Source organism: Varroa destructor, unplaced genomic scaffold (genome assembly GCF_002443255.2).
Source record: "Varroa destructor unplaced genomic scaffold, Vdes_3.0 BEIS01000002.1, whole genome shotgun sequence".
Classification (NCBI taxonomy): Eukaryota; Metazoa; Arthropoda; class Arachnida; order Mesostigmata; family Varroidae; genus Varroa; species Varroa destructor.
The window spans coordinates 42617708-42632144 of NW_019211455.1; the positions used below are offsets into that span (position 1 = coordinate 42617708).

General features: G+C 43.9%; 1 protein-coding gene across 9 annotated transcripts in view; it reads right to left on the reverse strand.

The window, feature by feature from the left end:
- Positions 1-14437, reverse strand: part of LOC111245950 (protein c-ets-1-A-like) — a 166979-nt gene that overhangs the window by 12748 nt on the left and 139794 nt on the right. For 8 of the 9 annotated variants that reach the window (XM_086981802.1, XM_086981803.1, XM_022794995.2 and 5 more), the window contains one exon: positions 305-490. In XM_086981802.1, coding sequence (XP_086837928.1) covers positions 305-490 — 186 coding nt within the window. Of the gene's footprint in view, positions 1-304; positions 491-10577; positions 12332-14437 lie in introns of those variants that run through there. The other variant, XM_086981806.1, reaches the window with a different exon arrangement.

Below are 14437 nucleotides of genomic sequence, written 5' to 3' on the forward strand. Positions count from 1 at the left end.
CCCTTCTCAAAAGTCGTCAATTATTTAGGGCCCTTATATTCTCAACCCGATCAAAATCCGTGTGCGATACAAAAGTAGCCTCAGAATAATTTCGTCAAACTGAAACTCATCTTTCGAAGCTCAATCGCAGATATTTCTCAATCTGAAACCAAGGCATCCTACGGTCTATCGAATATCAAGCTAGGCCACATGGTAGCGGAATCATTAAATCAATTTCATTTGATAAATGGTCCAATCAGGCAGGGTAACTGAAGACGAAAGAGTAGAGGAAGGTGGGAAGACATTTGCCATGGGTAACACTTACCGTCGTTAGAATCTTCCGTTTTCTTAACCGCTGTCAAGGTGACATCCGGCTGATTCGTGGCGACGCCAGCGCCGTTCAGCGCCGAGCTGAAGAACTGGTCTAGCTCCGCTGGGTTTGTGGTCATCGCGAACTGGGTACCCTGGCAGCCGTCAACGATGTCCGCTGGACCCTTGTTACTCTGCGTATCTGGAACGCACGTGGAACGAAATCGCATATCTATTAATTAGGTAGCGCACACAAAAGCAATCAGTTACTGCCTTGTCCAGTCGCTTGTGAAATTCGATTGATAACTTGTGTGAAATAATTTGTTACTTTTTTAAAGTACTATTGGTTTACTAGGATCTACCGGGATACTAAGTTCTTACTTCAGTTGAGAAAAAATAATATCAGAGCACATTTGTACAGTGGTTGGGAGCAGCTCGAATCGGTTATTCGGACTCGATTACGGTTACCTCAGCGCCACTGTATTGTGCCACCGCCAGACAATCCATCGCCTATACGTGCATGCGCATTCGATCAGAAACGGCTGCTCAATTAAGTCAATAATTTCGTCTTCATCGGAGTGGCAGATAGTGGCACAGTCACAAAAAAAATGTCCAGATGTAAACACGAACGAGCGTCGACGCAAGCTTAGATGCACGAAAGCACGATGCTTACATGCACAGTACTAAGCTTATACACAGATTTTAGCTTCGATCGTTGTTTGGCATCGTGGTCCTCTCCGGATCCGTTCCGATTGACAATTGATCGGATCGTCAGTCCGGAGCTGGTCAATATGGCGTATACACATGATCAGGGGACATTGTCTAGAAGCGTTCGGATGGACCAGATAAACATGCGCTTGCTTTCACGTTGCGGCAGTGCCTTGTATTGGCAGTCTATGTACATAAAATAGCTTTTATCATAGGCAGAGAAGATATCCGCGTGTAAATATTTCGTTGTTTTAGATGGAACGATCGAACTCGGGCCATGAACATACGAAATCTTGTTTGTGTCAATGGAAAAATATCACTTTATAGTTTCTAAAACTTATTTCGATAGAGGCGAAGGTAACTAGAAGGACGTCGACGTCCAACTTGGTCAAATATGTCTGCCAGTCCGCAACATGACAGAAGGCCGATGCATCGCTTAAAACTGCTTAAAAATGACGAACGTACCTCTTTAAAAAGTCGCTTAAGTTTACTTTGGGTATGGGGTGTTAACGTTACGGGGAATAGAATAAAAATCGATTGGCGATGCTATACCCTTTTGCTTTACGGTTTCGCATTAGATCAAGTATAACGAGAGAAGCTATGCAACGAGGCACCTAACGATCCCAGCATACCAGCACATATATATATATATAAGCACACGGGATTGTCCTTATTGTAGGTGCACCTGAAGCGGTATCTGTTCCGATGATTTATATGTAACAAAATATTGAAGGTACAATTCGGAAGACGTGCAGTGAGATTGCCTAGAGGTTCTTACAGCTTCTCATGCAAGGTGCAATATCGAAGACTGAAAACAAAGAACGACTGGCAAAATCGTTGGTTCCCTACGGACTTTTTAGAGTAAAGAACAGGTTACTTTGTTTAGTTTACCATTGCCCAATGGTTGTTAGAGATTATAAATACTTCTTTCGTGACAATAATTCGCTGTTTAAAAATATTAACATTTTTAAAAAATAGCTCTTCACTTAGCAACCCTTAATATGTTTAGCCTTCTGAAGAACGCTACCTCCATGTCTACACGGCTATTACCCAAATTCTAATTCTTGTTCCAGGTGATGCTACCGATCTAGCGAACATTGGGACGTCGTTTCTACTTTACGAGCCCTTTCCACATTTCGAATTCAGACGTCCGACGTCTTCTCTTCAACCTTCAAAGCAATGTCTTAGTATTTGAACGACATCCCCTAAAAGCCTGTCATCTATAATATATCTATGCGAATAGCGATTACCGTAACAGCGGCTCTGGAAACGCTGACGGCCAGGATTAACTTCAGGATCATCATAATTACCATGATGCTCTTCCTCATCGGCATCAACTCGTCGATACCGGCCGCCACAGCGCACATCGTGAGCTGACAAAATTTTGCGACAATTTTTCTCGGCTTTTTGTGTACGTATGGCAATAGGGTAGCTGCCGAACGATCGGCCAGTACATTTAGCTAGCCACGGGAAAAAAAAGCAGACAGTTGGTCCGGCGCGGGAGAAATTCAATGTACGCGTAGCCAAAGCATCAGCGGAAGCCAGGCCAAAGTGGCAACAAAAATGCGTCATGGCGCGCTGGCGGTTTTAAAGCTACGACAGTAACACAGGCATTGGCAGCGACCAGACTGATGTCCAGAAAAAAAAGAACCATTTGTCAGTAGAACATATCGGTGATCATCTCAATGTCAACGACAACTCGTGCGACAAAAACCGATCATGGCATGAAGGTGGCAATGTCCCAGTTGGATAATAAGCGGAGATGTTTGATCACGGAAAGGCCGCAGCGACACGCTTTCGTTCATTTGGTACTGAATGGACAAATAATAGAGACTCAGTTGATAATTTGGCTGTAGTCTATGCGCATTTATCGGTAGGTCGCCATTGGGCTCATTCGTACGTGGTCCTCTGAGAGCGGTCCTTACATGGAGCATGTAGTTGTGTACGATGCCACGTGATCGAGTGAGTGTTTAACGTGGAGAGTATGAGGAAAAAAGGAATTGTTACCCGTAGCCAGGGGAACATAGAAATCAGTGTTTAAGCTGGCACCGTTCAGTTGACGTGGCGTCTTGATGAACAAATTGCTGGCGGTAGCAACGTCAAAAGCAAAAGTCAACAGCGACAACAACCGCAGACGGTAACAACGATAGCAGCGGACAACAACAATAATACAAGGGGAGAGAGCGAGTAAAGCTAGGCACCGATAGAAAAATTCGATGATATCAAAAATACAAATAAAGCCGCCAATGAAGAGATCTCCACCAATTGAAAATCAAGCGGAATGATCTGAAAAAAATAAAAAGAATAAAAAATCAAATCACCTGATGAAGCCGGGCGACGAAGAAACATGCAAAAGGTGATCAAGCAAATTAGCTACATCAACGGATCGGAACACCCTGCAAGTCAGTGAAACACTAGTATTACGACCACCGTGCGAGCGCCATAGGGAAAACACGTGACGCAAAAATTAATGGGGAGAGGGGCAACGATCGATTGCTTTAGCTGTGTCAGAAGATCAGAAAAGGAGACTTCCGTGTAAACGTGTGTAAGTCTATTTCGGTTCGGGCTCTTTCTGTCCGCATGGAAAGTGGGCAACGATTGCCCGCTCTGTGTGTATGTGTAAAAATCATTAGTCTAAGTGAAGTAATCTCATTAAATTGGGCTTTGGCCTTTTTCCACAAAAAAATACCTAGACTTGTCTATTTTGTTGCTGTTGTCGTCATCTTTTAGCCAAATTTTATACCGTTCATATATACATAAGTAGCACAGTAATGGTGCTGCTACTGGGTTACAAGCTAGTGACTGGACAACCCAGTAGTTAATAGGTAATAAACGTTCGTCTACGTGCCTCTGGAAACAAAAAGTCGTGGTATTTGTTGGATAAGAACCTATTCACAAATATAACCGTTAAAACAAATGTCCAATCTGAAACATTTTTGTTTACTGGAATTAGTAAAAATTTCCTTCGATCCGATCAACTGGACTGACGGAAAGCACTATTAGTCCAATCAACGAATGCGGTACGTACATACACTTTGGAGTGTGATTATATCAGTAATCAAAAACGACGATTCTGCTTTATTGGCGAACGTTTGCATACAGCCTCGCTTCTTAAACGCAGGCTCATACCCGCCTAGTCAGGATCATGTTTTTTTCTACTGTGAAGAAGGCAAAAGGGAACGAGTAGAATAGGCGAGGAAACAATTTACTATAGAATTTTACTTTTTTTTTTTATATGTATAGTAAATGACGTGGTCAGTGAACGATGACAACTGAAGGTCAATGCGCTCATATCGCTAGAGAGACTTTTGCGGGATAAATTTGTATCATCATTTATAGCTAGGCCTCAATGGTGCAATCTGTGTTAGATGGGGGTGGTAGAAAGTGTAAGTCAACCTTCGTTCGTTCACTTCACAAGAGCTTCGCAGCGGCTTTTACAATAGATCTACAGATCTACGCATTGTGACACTGGACGATTGTTATCAGAGTCATCGACGCATCTGCCGAGGAACAGATCTAATTAGAAATCGTTCGACTGGTATAGATCTGAGCTATCGATAATTAATGACTGATTGATTCACAACTAGATGTAATGGACCATCCAGTGAGCTAACTATTTTCTCTTCCGCTATCGACATCCACGAGTCTGTTCGATTATACCGCTTACGGTAATACCGTTCTACGCCAGCTACCACTACCATGGAGTCTAGTTAGTACATGGGGATAGTTAGTAGATTAGATAGTCAGTTTTTCGTAATTATCATCATGCTCCACTGTTCAGCCCTTCGCCTGCCAGTTCTGAAAATTGTGGAACTTCGTCTTTTTTTTTTTTTTTAGCCATTAACATACTCGTTCGTGCGGAAAACATTTGCGTGAGGCATTGTCGAAATACAACGTTTTTTAGGTAAGCGTATCGACAAATAGATGGAAGGTTTTTACTTTTCTACTTCCAGTTTCCGCTGAACTATAGGACCAACGCGTATTCCGGCTGCGGTGAAGGTTACTGCTGCCGGTACAATACTGCTTTGCCTGAGTGGGCTTTTGCCCCGTACTTAAGTTGGCTTTTGCTCGATAGCTCGACGACACTGTTGATTAACACGAAATTGAGGCACGGGAATCGAGTCAGCCCTCGGCGTTTGTCGATTATTATTATGCTGTTAATATTGATATTTTTATTGTCCCACTGGGCAAACTTTATGTGTAAACGAGACGAGTGAGGTACCGTCTCTTTCGCCGTTCTCGAGCCATGTCGCGGACCTAAACTAATTTCCCTTGCTCTTGGGCAAATCTGTTTGTAGAGAGCATTGAATACGCTCATCGAAATGTAGCGATTTGCTCGGGTGTGAATATCTTCCTAAACACTTATATAGTGTTTCATATATCGTCTCCAGCCGGTTCGCTGTGCTCCTGTATATGCGGCTACGCGTGTGAAATCTCACAGATTTACCTCTGTTGCAACCTCCGGAGAGCAATACAATCTGACAGATTTGTTTCCAAATAAAGGGAAGTAGATAGAGAAAATCTTCCTGCTTTCATAGGCACAACGATACAAAAACGAGCTGCTCCTTACGGCAGCACAGAACAATCACCGATAGACTGCCGCGTTCCACGTGAAGAAATACTGTGCATATCAACGATGGGTTTGTACCAGCGTGATATTGACGGAAATCGGCGGGAAAATAAGGTGATAGCCAATCTACGGATGTTTTAATATATGACGACGCTGATATAGCGCGCATTACGTCTGGCGTTGTGACCCCATCGTCATCTGTCAACGCCGCCGCTTCACCCTGTCGAGTCATGCGATTTCTTCGACACACAGTTGTTATTACCATCGTTGTTGCTATTGTTATTAGTGACATAACTGTCGTTATTACTTTCAGTACCACTGCTGCTACTGTTGTTGTTGTTATTGTTGTCGTCGTCGTCGTCATCTGCTTTTCTATGCAGTGGCTAGTTCTGGACAAAGCGGATCACGGTTCTAATAATAATAATAATAATAATAACAACAGTAAGAAGAACAACAACAATAATCTAGAGCCGGTAGCGACTGTCGTATCGTCTGCAACTGAGGGCATCACTGAGGCACTGCTGCTGCTGCTGCTGCTGCTGCTAAGGCAACCGGCCGCGCTCATGTTCATTTTAAATGAAATTCATTCACACCGATTGGCTAAGTGAGCGAGAAAAAAGAGAGCTATGGCGTAAAGAGGTGGGTACAATTAAAGTGACGACGCTAATTATCGTCGACGATCTGGCTGTAGAGGGTAACAGGGATACCACGGCTGGTACTTTCACTGTTTTTCTTAGTTTTCTGTTGCCGTTGCATTGTAAAGCTTGACGGCGGGACGATGTGCCCCAGCGAGACATGTTGGGTCGTCCAGGTCCGAAACCGAGTACCGAATACGTGCGAACACATTTCGTGTTGGCGGAAGTCAGCCGATCAAGGTAAAACTTGAGATTCGTACCGAACGTAATACTCGAAAGATTTACCTAGGTTCGAAATCGTACCGTCTCTCGAGTGGTAACCCACGTCCAGTCACCGCACGAGTCTCACAGTGGGCGCTTGCCGCAAGCTGCGGGCGGCGTGTTTGCGTCATGCAAGCTGGAAACTCCCTGGAACGTGGTTTGTTTCATGCTGGAAACGACCACCAGCTGTCTGAAGTAATGCTTAGCCAAAACACAAGCACCGTTAAACTTAAAACGTCTATCAGGCCATGAACTCCACTTAAAGACTCATTGTACCGTGTCGTTAGTTATTGAAGGAGCGCTGATAGAGCCCAGAAAAGAGAGTCTGCTCTTTCCCTTAGCACTTATTTCAGCGTTGCGTATGCCGGCCGACTACAAATAACAAACAGTAATCAGCTAAATAATGATCATCTCGTACGATTTTTAGCTTTAAGGTGAAATTACTGAAGTTTTAAGACCTATGAATTTGTGCGAAGAGTCGACTTTGTGATGAGTTCGAACGAAAAAGGACAAGCGAAATGTCAAAAATAAGCTCTCGTTGTTGCAACTAATAACACGCCATTGTTTGACACGCTTGAGTGTTTCGGCAAAACTCGAGAAGCCGTTAATATTGTCAGCTACATCACCTGTTAATGTCAAAATACGTGCTCGATACAGCGATCGTAAGTTGTAACTTACGCTCGATATCGACGAAAAAAATGGTATATGTTTTTTGTACTTCGAAGACTAATCAGATCTATTCAACGGGGTTCAATTTATGAGTCCAATAGATTTCAATGTTGTTACGCATTCGCCTATCCGTTAGCCTAGCAGTAGACGTTGCTCGCTGACTTGTCGTCATTTGACTGATTGTTATAAGATAATCAACTAGGGAAAGAGCAGACTGTGCCCCGCATTTCCATGAATCAAGACAGAACGTGCCACATAATCATCGATATTTCTCGAGTAGATATCTGTTAAATGATTTTTTTCATACGTCTCAGTGTTTAGCTGTGAAGTAGACCTACAGCCCTCCGATCCTCTCATTTGGAAAAATGCTTAATTTCGTAAACTCTTTCACCATGCCCCTTAACGAGAGGCTTTAGGTCTTGCAACAGCCCCGTATAACGTGTGCTAGAAGGACTTCCGAAGCTAGCTTACATTTACTATTGACGCTCGAATATAACGCTACACGTCATGTCGAACGAAGTAAATACGTGTAGCAGGCAAGATACCACTGTAGGAAAGGCCTATATACGCTGATTACAGATGTTGCTTCGCGCAAGCACAACGCAGGTCCACCACAGGCCAAAAGAACCTTCTGCAGCGATCGCAGCAGAAATTTAACTCACAGACATTCTCTTTTGATGTCCGCAACTGTTTCACTCGATAATTTCGAAACCGATGGTCAAGATTATGGTGCGCGTAGCATTTTTGCAGTGGTATATTAGCACAGGTTGGGATAGACAACGCTGGTAACACCGTTCTCACGTATGCGCTATCCATATGTTGTAACATACATCCATCATTGGCTGAATATTTGTTACTGCGATAAATCCGCGAGACCAGTGTGAAATCCAGAAGCCATTGTTCTACCTATTGACATTCTATTGAATTGTGGAAGAAAACGCAAATAGCCGACGATACAGATATGCCCAGATGCCGAAGATTACGACGATGTTAGATTGAATCGCGTTTCATATCGAGGCGTAACTCGAATAGATAACGACGGAGCGCTTCCGAAGCGCGATATTCTGAGGTACGGTGAAGATATTCGCGCTGAGAGCGCTGAGAAAAACCATTTTGTTACAGATGAGAGATCTAACAATGGACACTGATGGGCACAACGACGGCGGTATCAACGAAAAAGACGAAAGAGCTACAAACTAATAAATGGACTTTGAAATCGCAACAGAAGGAACATCCCTATAGTAAAAACTATGCATATATATATATATATATGCGCACAAACGAGGCGTAGTTAGATGCAGAGTTGAGCGAATTACTAGATAGAGGTAGATCGGGATGAAGTCCGTTCAGTATATACACGTATTAACTGTCTCAGTAGATGCAGGACATCATGGATTACTGACGAAAGAGAGGTTTTGGCCGTGGCGTAGGTAAATGTGAATGAAAGGGGTTGCTATCCTCAATGGTGTTTAAGTAACATTTGGCCAAATTGGGTAGAAAGAGATGGAATAAGCAAATCGCTATCTTTACGTTCACAATCGAGAGTTATAGTTAGCGTATGACTAATGTGGAAATAATGCGAAACATCAGTAACTTGTAGAGTATCTAACTAGCAAAAAAAATTGCTTAGGTACGTGAAAAGTACAATGCGACGACGACGACTTTCCGATGCGCGCCCTGTATTCGCGTCTCTTTATCATTATAATGTGATTTTTAATCATTCCAGAGGATTTAGTCAGTGACGTTACGGTATAATTTCCAGTTATCAAGTACTTCCATATCTATGACACAACTAGGGCTTTCAAAGCCAACCTGCATTCGAGCATACATCCGCGGTATAACTGGACTCGTGGATATAATTAGCGGAAGATGTAAATAAAATCTGTTTGGGGGTTACGATCCGTGTAGCGCATTGTGGGTCTTAAAGTCGATTGTTAGTAGACTCATAACGGCTATAATATTTTATCATGGCATAATGAAACGGTGCTACCGAAACAGTGTTGGGCTCTATTTAGGCTCGGTGCATTTCCTACAAATTTTGCGCTGTTGCATGATTCTTTTCCTGACAAAAAAAAAAAATGAGAATCAACGTAGTTTTAAGCAAGTATCTGCACAAGTGTTTCGTTTGTAAAAGGTCCTCAGGCGTATCTGTTGCGGAAAACCTAAATGATCCTCTTAGATAAGCGAAGACGAAATTTGTTCAACATTGCTTTCGTTAGATCAGACATTATTTTCGACAGAACGTCGTTTCCGAACGCGTGTGCGATATTTTTGCGGTATTATCTACAGGGTCAATGATTATAATAATAGTCATAAGTGGACGACACGCAAAGTATCGATCAAAATTTGCAATGGAATAAATTAGATGTAAATATGTCCTGAGTAATGTGAGCAAACCAACTGTCGTTTGCCGGCACAGGCGTTAGGCGCACCTTTGCGTCAGGCCTGCCGACAGAATGCGCTATGACGACTTCAGTAAGTCGTTACTTTAGACTACACCATTACTGTCTATTTAGACTATGTTTAATACTGATAACTCAGTTGTTAGGTTTTAAAGTAGAGAAGTCCGCCTTCTACCTTCCTATTCACAGTCGATAGCCTTCCTCTTACGAAGTAAGCTCAATGGGGCGGACGCTGATGTTTGCTAGAAGCGTTTACTGATTCTAAGATTGCAATGTCGCATATTGGAGCCCGCCAGACGCCTTTGGCCATGACGCAACGTCCATAACTTACGGGAAAGTTGTGTGTTTGGGCGTAAAAGAAGTAACCGAACAAGACAGGTACTTAGTGTAGAGCTGAGTACGCGTTTGGCCAACGGGGTGGTGCATTAGCATTGTTCTTGATAGGCTTGATTATTATGGAGACACTACCATCATTTTTGCAGTAGCGCGACCGGATTTATACAAACAATGTAAGCGAGACTTCGTGACCTATAAAAAACTAACGAATATAATATACTCTAACATTAGATTTTGTGTCCAAGATCTCAAGATTAAACCCATCAAATACACAGCTGAGCTGCACTTCAAATGCTACTTTAATTAAAGCGCGGAACTTTCTTCAAATATAAATATAACCCTAGTATAACAAATGGCTAGGATGTCTTAGTCCCTTAATTTAAAATAACATTTATTCTTCAACTCAGATATGCAAGGTAAACATCATAGAGCAACATGTCATCCTTAATTTACTGGGACGCAGCCAAAAACGTCATATAAACATCGTAATATACCAAATAACAAGCAAATTTAGTTATTACGAAATCGGTATCAAAACGATAATGGTTTGTATTACTCTTTCAATGAAGTTACCTATTCTCCAAATATTTACTGACTGGTTTAGAGATTTGCACAAGCGAACCCGTGTACGCCCTGGACAATTTCAAGCCATGTGTGTGTGCAAGTTATAATACTAATTCGTTGTCAGAACTTTTGCTTAGAACTCACTATCGACAAACGATTGGAGAACTGGTTGTCCGAGGTCTTCCGAAAGAACCCCGTCCAACGACCGGATTAGGTTGAAGTCGATGGCACTATGCATCCCCACGATGGTCATCGTATATCCTTTGTATTAGATAATTATAAACTATAATTATTCGTCTGTACAGAATTCTTGATCACTTTGCAAGTGTTATGTGTCAATCGGTTACTTTTATTGTTGTCATGAAGGATATCTTCTTTTTGCTGTTGTGCTGAAGCTGCTGCCTCTTTACAGGAGGGTTTTCGGTCTTGTATCAACACCTCACCAACTGTACATAGTTCAGTCCTCGACAATCAACTGTCGCGCCCGTACGAAAGGAACTCAGAATCGAATTTAATCCAATTGCTCAAATGGAGTTGATGACAAAGGTCGCCTATACGCGCCTACAGTGGCCTGCCAGCCTAGTTAGGCACGTTAGGCTGTCGAGTACGCAAGCTAGACCAAGCTTCCGGACGGGATCTTATAGTTCACACGTTTTGTTACTAACCAAAAAGCAGCTTCTTATTCGTTTTAACTTGTTAGACGGTTTCGTTGCATTCACTCATGGCAAGTCAGCCCACGGCAAAGTCATTGTACTGCAGTTCCACTCTTCCTTCTAGTTACTCCTTAGCTTTTCTGAACTTCGACATGCGTGGCTCCCTCCAACACGTGTTTTGGGCGCCACAACTTCCTAACGGCACAAAGTAAAAAGTCGTGTTATTTACTACGGACAAACAACAATCAACAACAACAACAACAACATCAAGCAGTTTCGAATTGAGTCCACCCGAAAGTGTTATCGTCCTAGGAACACAACGAGTCGTGCATTTGTTCCATCCACGGTGCGCGCTCGTACGATTCTTGACTACAGGCAATACCGTCCTCTGAGAAATGTATACCGTTGTCCGAGACAAGGTACTCGGCAATCCTGAGCGTCGCTTACGATCAAAGGTCTCTAGTAAAAACCTGATCCTGATAAATGCCTAGCAGGCAGGGACAGCACTAGAACTCCAGTCACTGACTTGACTAATATAGTCGACTTCTTTCTCGTGTCACACCTGATCACATTTCCCTTCCACCAGCACCGGCGGTCCTTATTTACTCTTCGTATTGCAAATGTTAATAACGTGCCACTTCTGTTAAGCTTAGTTACAACTGTGTTAACTCCGGCAAGCGACTGACTGCTGCTGCTGCTGCTGCTGTTCGTATAGAGATTCCTACGATGACAGCTGGCTACGGTTATGGCTAAACAAGTTACACTGGCCTAATCTGCTTAGGCCTGTTCTCGCCTAACTAACTTCCGTCTAACTTAACTTGTGCGAATCTGTCGATCCGTTGGTCGCTGTGGCTTTCACGGCTCTTTAAGCTCCCAGCGCGCTGTTTTCCCAATAGAGCGCGAGGCGTAGCGTAGTGTCGAACACACAAATCAGCGCAGCGTTCTTTCATGCGGCCGCCTGATCACAGGCTGGTCCCTAACTGGTGCGGGTTGTTCGGTGCAATCCCGCCGATGATCGGACCTCTATCTGATCGCCGCCTGGCTACTCCGCCGTTACGCCCGAGGGTCCCCCTAGATGTCGTTGTAGTTGTTAGTTTCTACCGCCATCGCCATCGCCACTAGAACTGCCGCAAACGCCGACGCGCCGCCGACGCGACAACGTCAAGTTCCCCTCCACCACGAGCGCCGTGAGCCGCCGTCCCCTCCGCAGGCGCCTCTTGCAGTGGTGTCACCACTGCTAGCGACGTAACTCTATGGACAAAGCAATGGACGCAAGACGAGTAGCGAAGCTGGCTCTCGCTAATGCCGACACAACAACAAATTTGCGTGGACTCGTAATTTTGGGCCGTGTGGCTGCTGCTGGCTTTCCACCTGGCGTCACCTTGTCTGTCTATCTCGTCTCGCTGTCTGTGTCCCGACTTTTTTGCGCTGGCTTAATGGCTGGTCCATCCGTTGTTTACTGTTACCATTGGCACTACGTTGGTATACTGGTAGTGAAAAGCTCTTGATGCTACTGCAGCAGCTTACCATGAATGTGGAATACTGAATGGCGATCGTTTTGCGTAGCAGTCGGGGTTGGATCGTCGTTATGCTGTCGCTACGGGTGCTTGTAGTGCTGGGTCCCCTCTATGTTTCTATCTATGGGTTTGTTTATTCGTTGGTCATTCTATCCACTTTTCATCTGCTCCTGAATGGTACTCTGCCAGGACTGTGTTACGGGCCATAGCGCTAGTAGTAATAGTCAGCGTATGAATGTGTGCGGTTACGCGTAGCTGCCTGATTGTTCGTTTGTTTGTTGATCCGTCTGTTGGTCGGTATGTGTGTCACAATTGCGCACGGTGGCAAACCCGCGGGGAAATCGGGCGGAGCGTCTGGGGAGAGGGGACAGAGTGCCGCCACTCACTCGATTCCGTTCTGCGGTACGCGCGAATCCGAACGCTCGTGCACACCGGCGCTCCGGCCACTACCAGCAGCTGCCGCCGGCGACGTTCGAGCTGATGCCGCCGCTGACGACGACGAAAGATCAGCAGGAATAGTAGAGGTAGTAGCAGTAGCACCAACTGAAATCGTAGCTGCAGCATCAGTTGGGGTAATACAATGGTCAGGTACTATCCGGCAAATTTATTGCTTACTGTTGATAACGCTAGGACAGGATTGAGCTGGCTAGTAAGGCCACTGGCTGTGTCCTTAGCGAAATTAAGCGTATACGGGGTGAGCACAAAACAAGAACGAGAAGTCAAGAACACACGAAGAAACAAGAACGACGAAGTATATGACAACAGCAACTGTGGTTCATCTCCCGTGGCGGAATCAATCACACAGGGACTGGATTTGGCTTGGGTTCGATGCCGCTGCTATATTCAACGTTTGTTAATGACAACGGCAAAATATTGTAACAATCATATGATGGCAACGCAGTTCGTCTCCTTGAAGCAAGGAGCTTTTATGCATAGAATTGGGATATAAAGCTGTCGTCCCCGATACAAACTCCGTCGCGTGGTTCTGTCCGAATAGTTCTTCTTGTCAATATAACACCTATAATTCCATATCGAAATCTAGTATTAACAAATGCAGAAGTATACACGCCCGCACAACGACATCGATAGGCAATATCGCTCAAGTTACTCCGGGTATTCTTGGCTGGTATATTTTAAGACAGGATGTAAGTTCTTAGCTACACTGACATATGGACACGATTGAGTTGACTGGCTTATTCAAATACGTGAATTACCCCTTTTTTTCTTCCTTATGGTGCCTGACCCCCCTTTCTATTGTCAAAATGCATTCATTCTATTATCCTCTTGAATATTATCTATCGTCTATAGTTATTTTAATCAAGATCTCGTCGTTAATACTGACGCGGTCATCATAATATCACATGCAAATGTTCGTATCGAGGCGTTCAAACATACGTAAATCTTCTCGCACAGAAGGATAAGGATGACCATCGCCTAAACGACTCTCGGTCTTAAAGGCTTTTTGCTCCGTCGGAAATAATACGGTGGATCAATATTATCGGACTGAGGCGGAGGATCAGTTACTCCCTAAGATCTTGAACAGAAGATTGATATCACTTTAATATCGATATAAACCGAATTTGCCACCCGACGACAACGGAGGCCTCGGTCGGCTCTAGAACAAAAAACATAACGGCTAGGGAAAACATAAACAACATTACGCTGGCACAACATTATTTTTATAGGGATAAAAGGTGGTGGACATACGACATCGATGAATCAGGATGAAGGTGAAGTTATTTTGTTAAAATTCACCTCGAATTCAAGTTTAATTGTTAAGCATTTCGAAACCTTTCCTTAGCATCTGCGAGAATGTAGATCAGCCAAGTTCCGT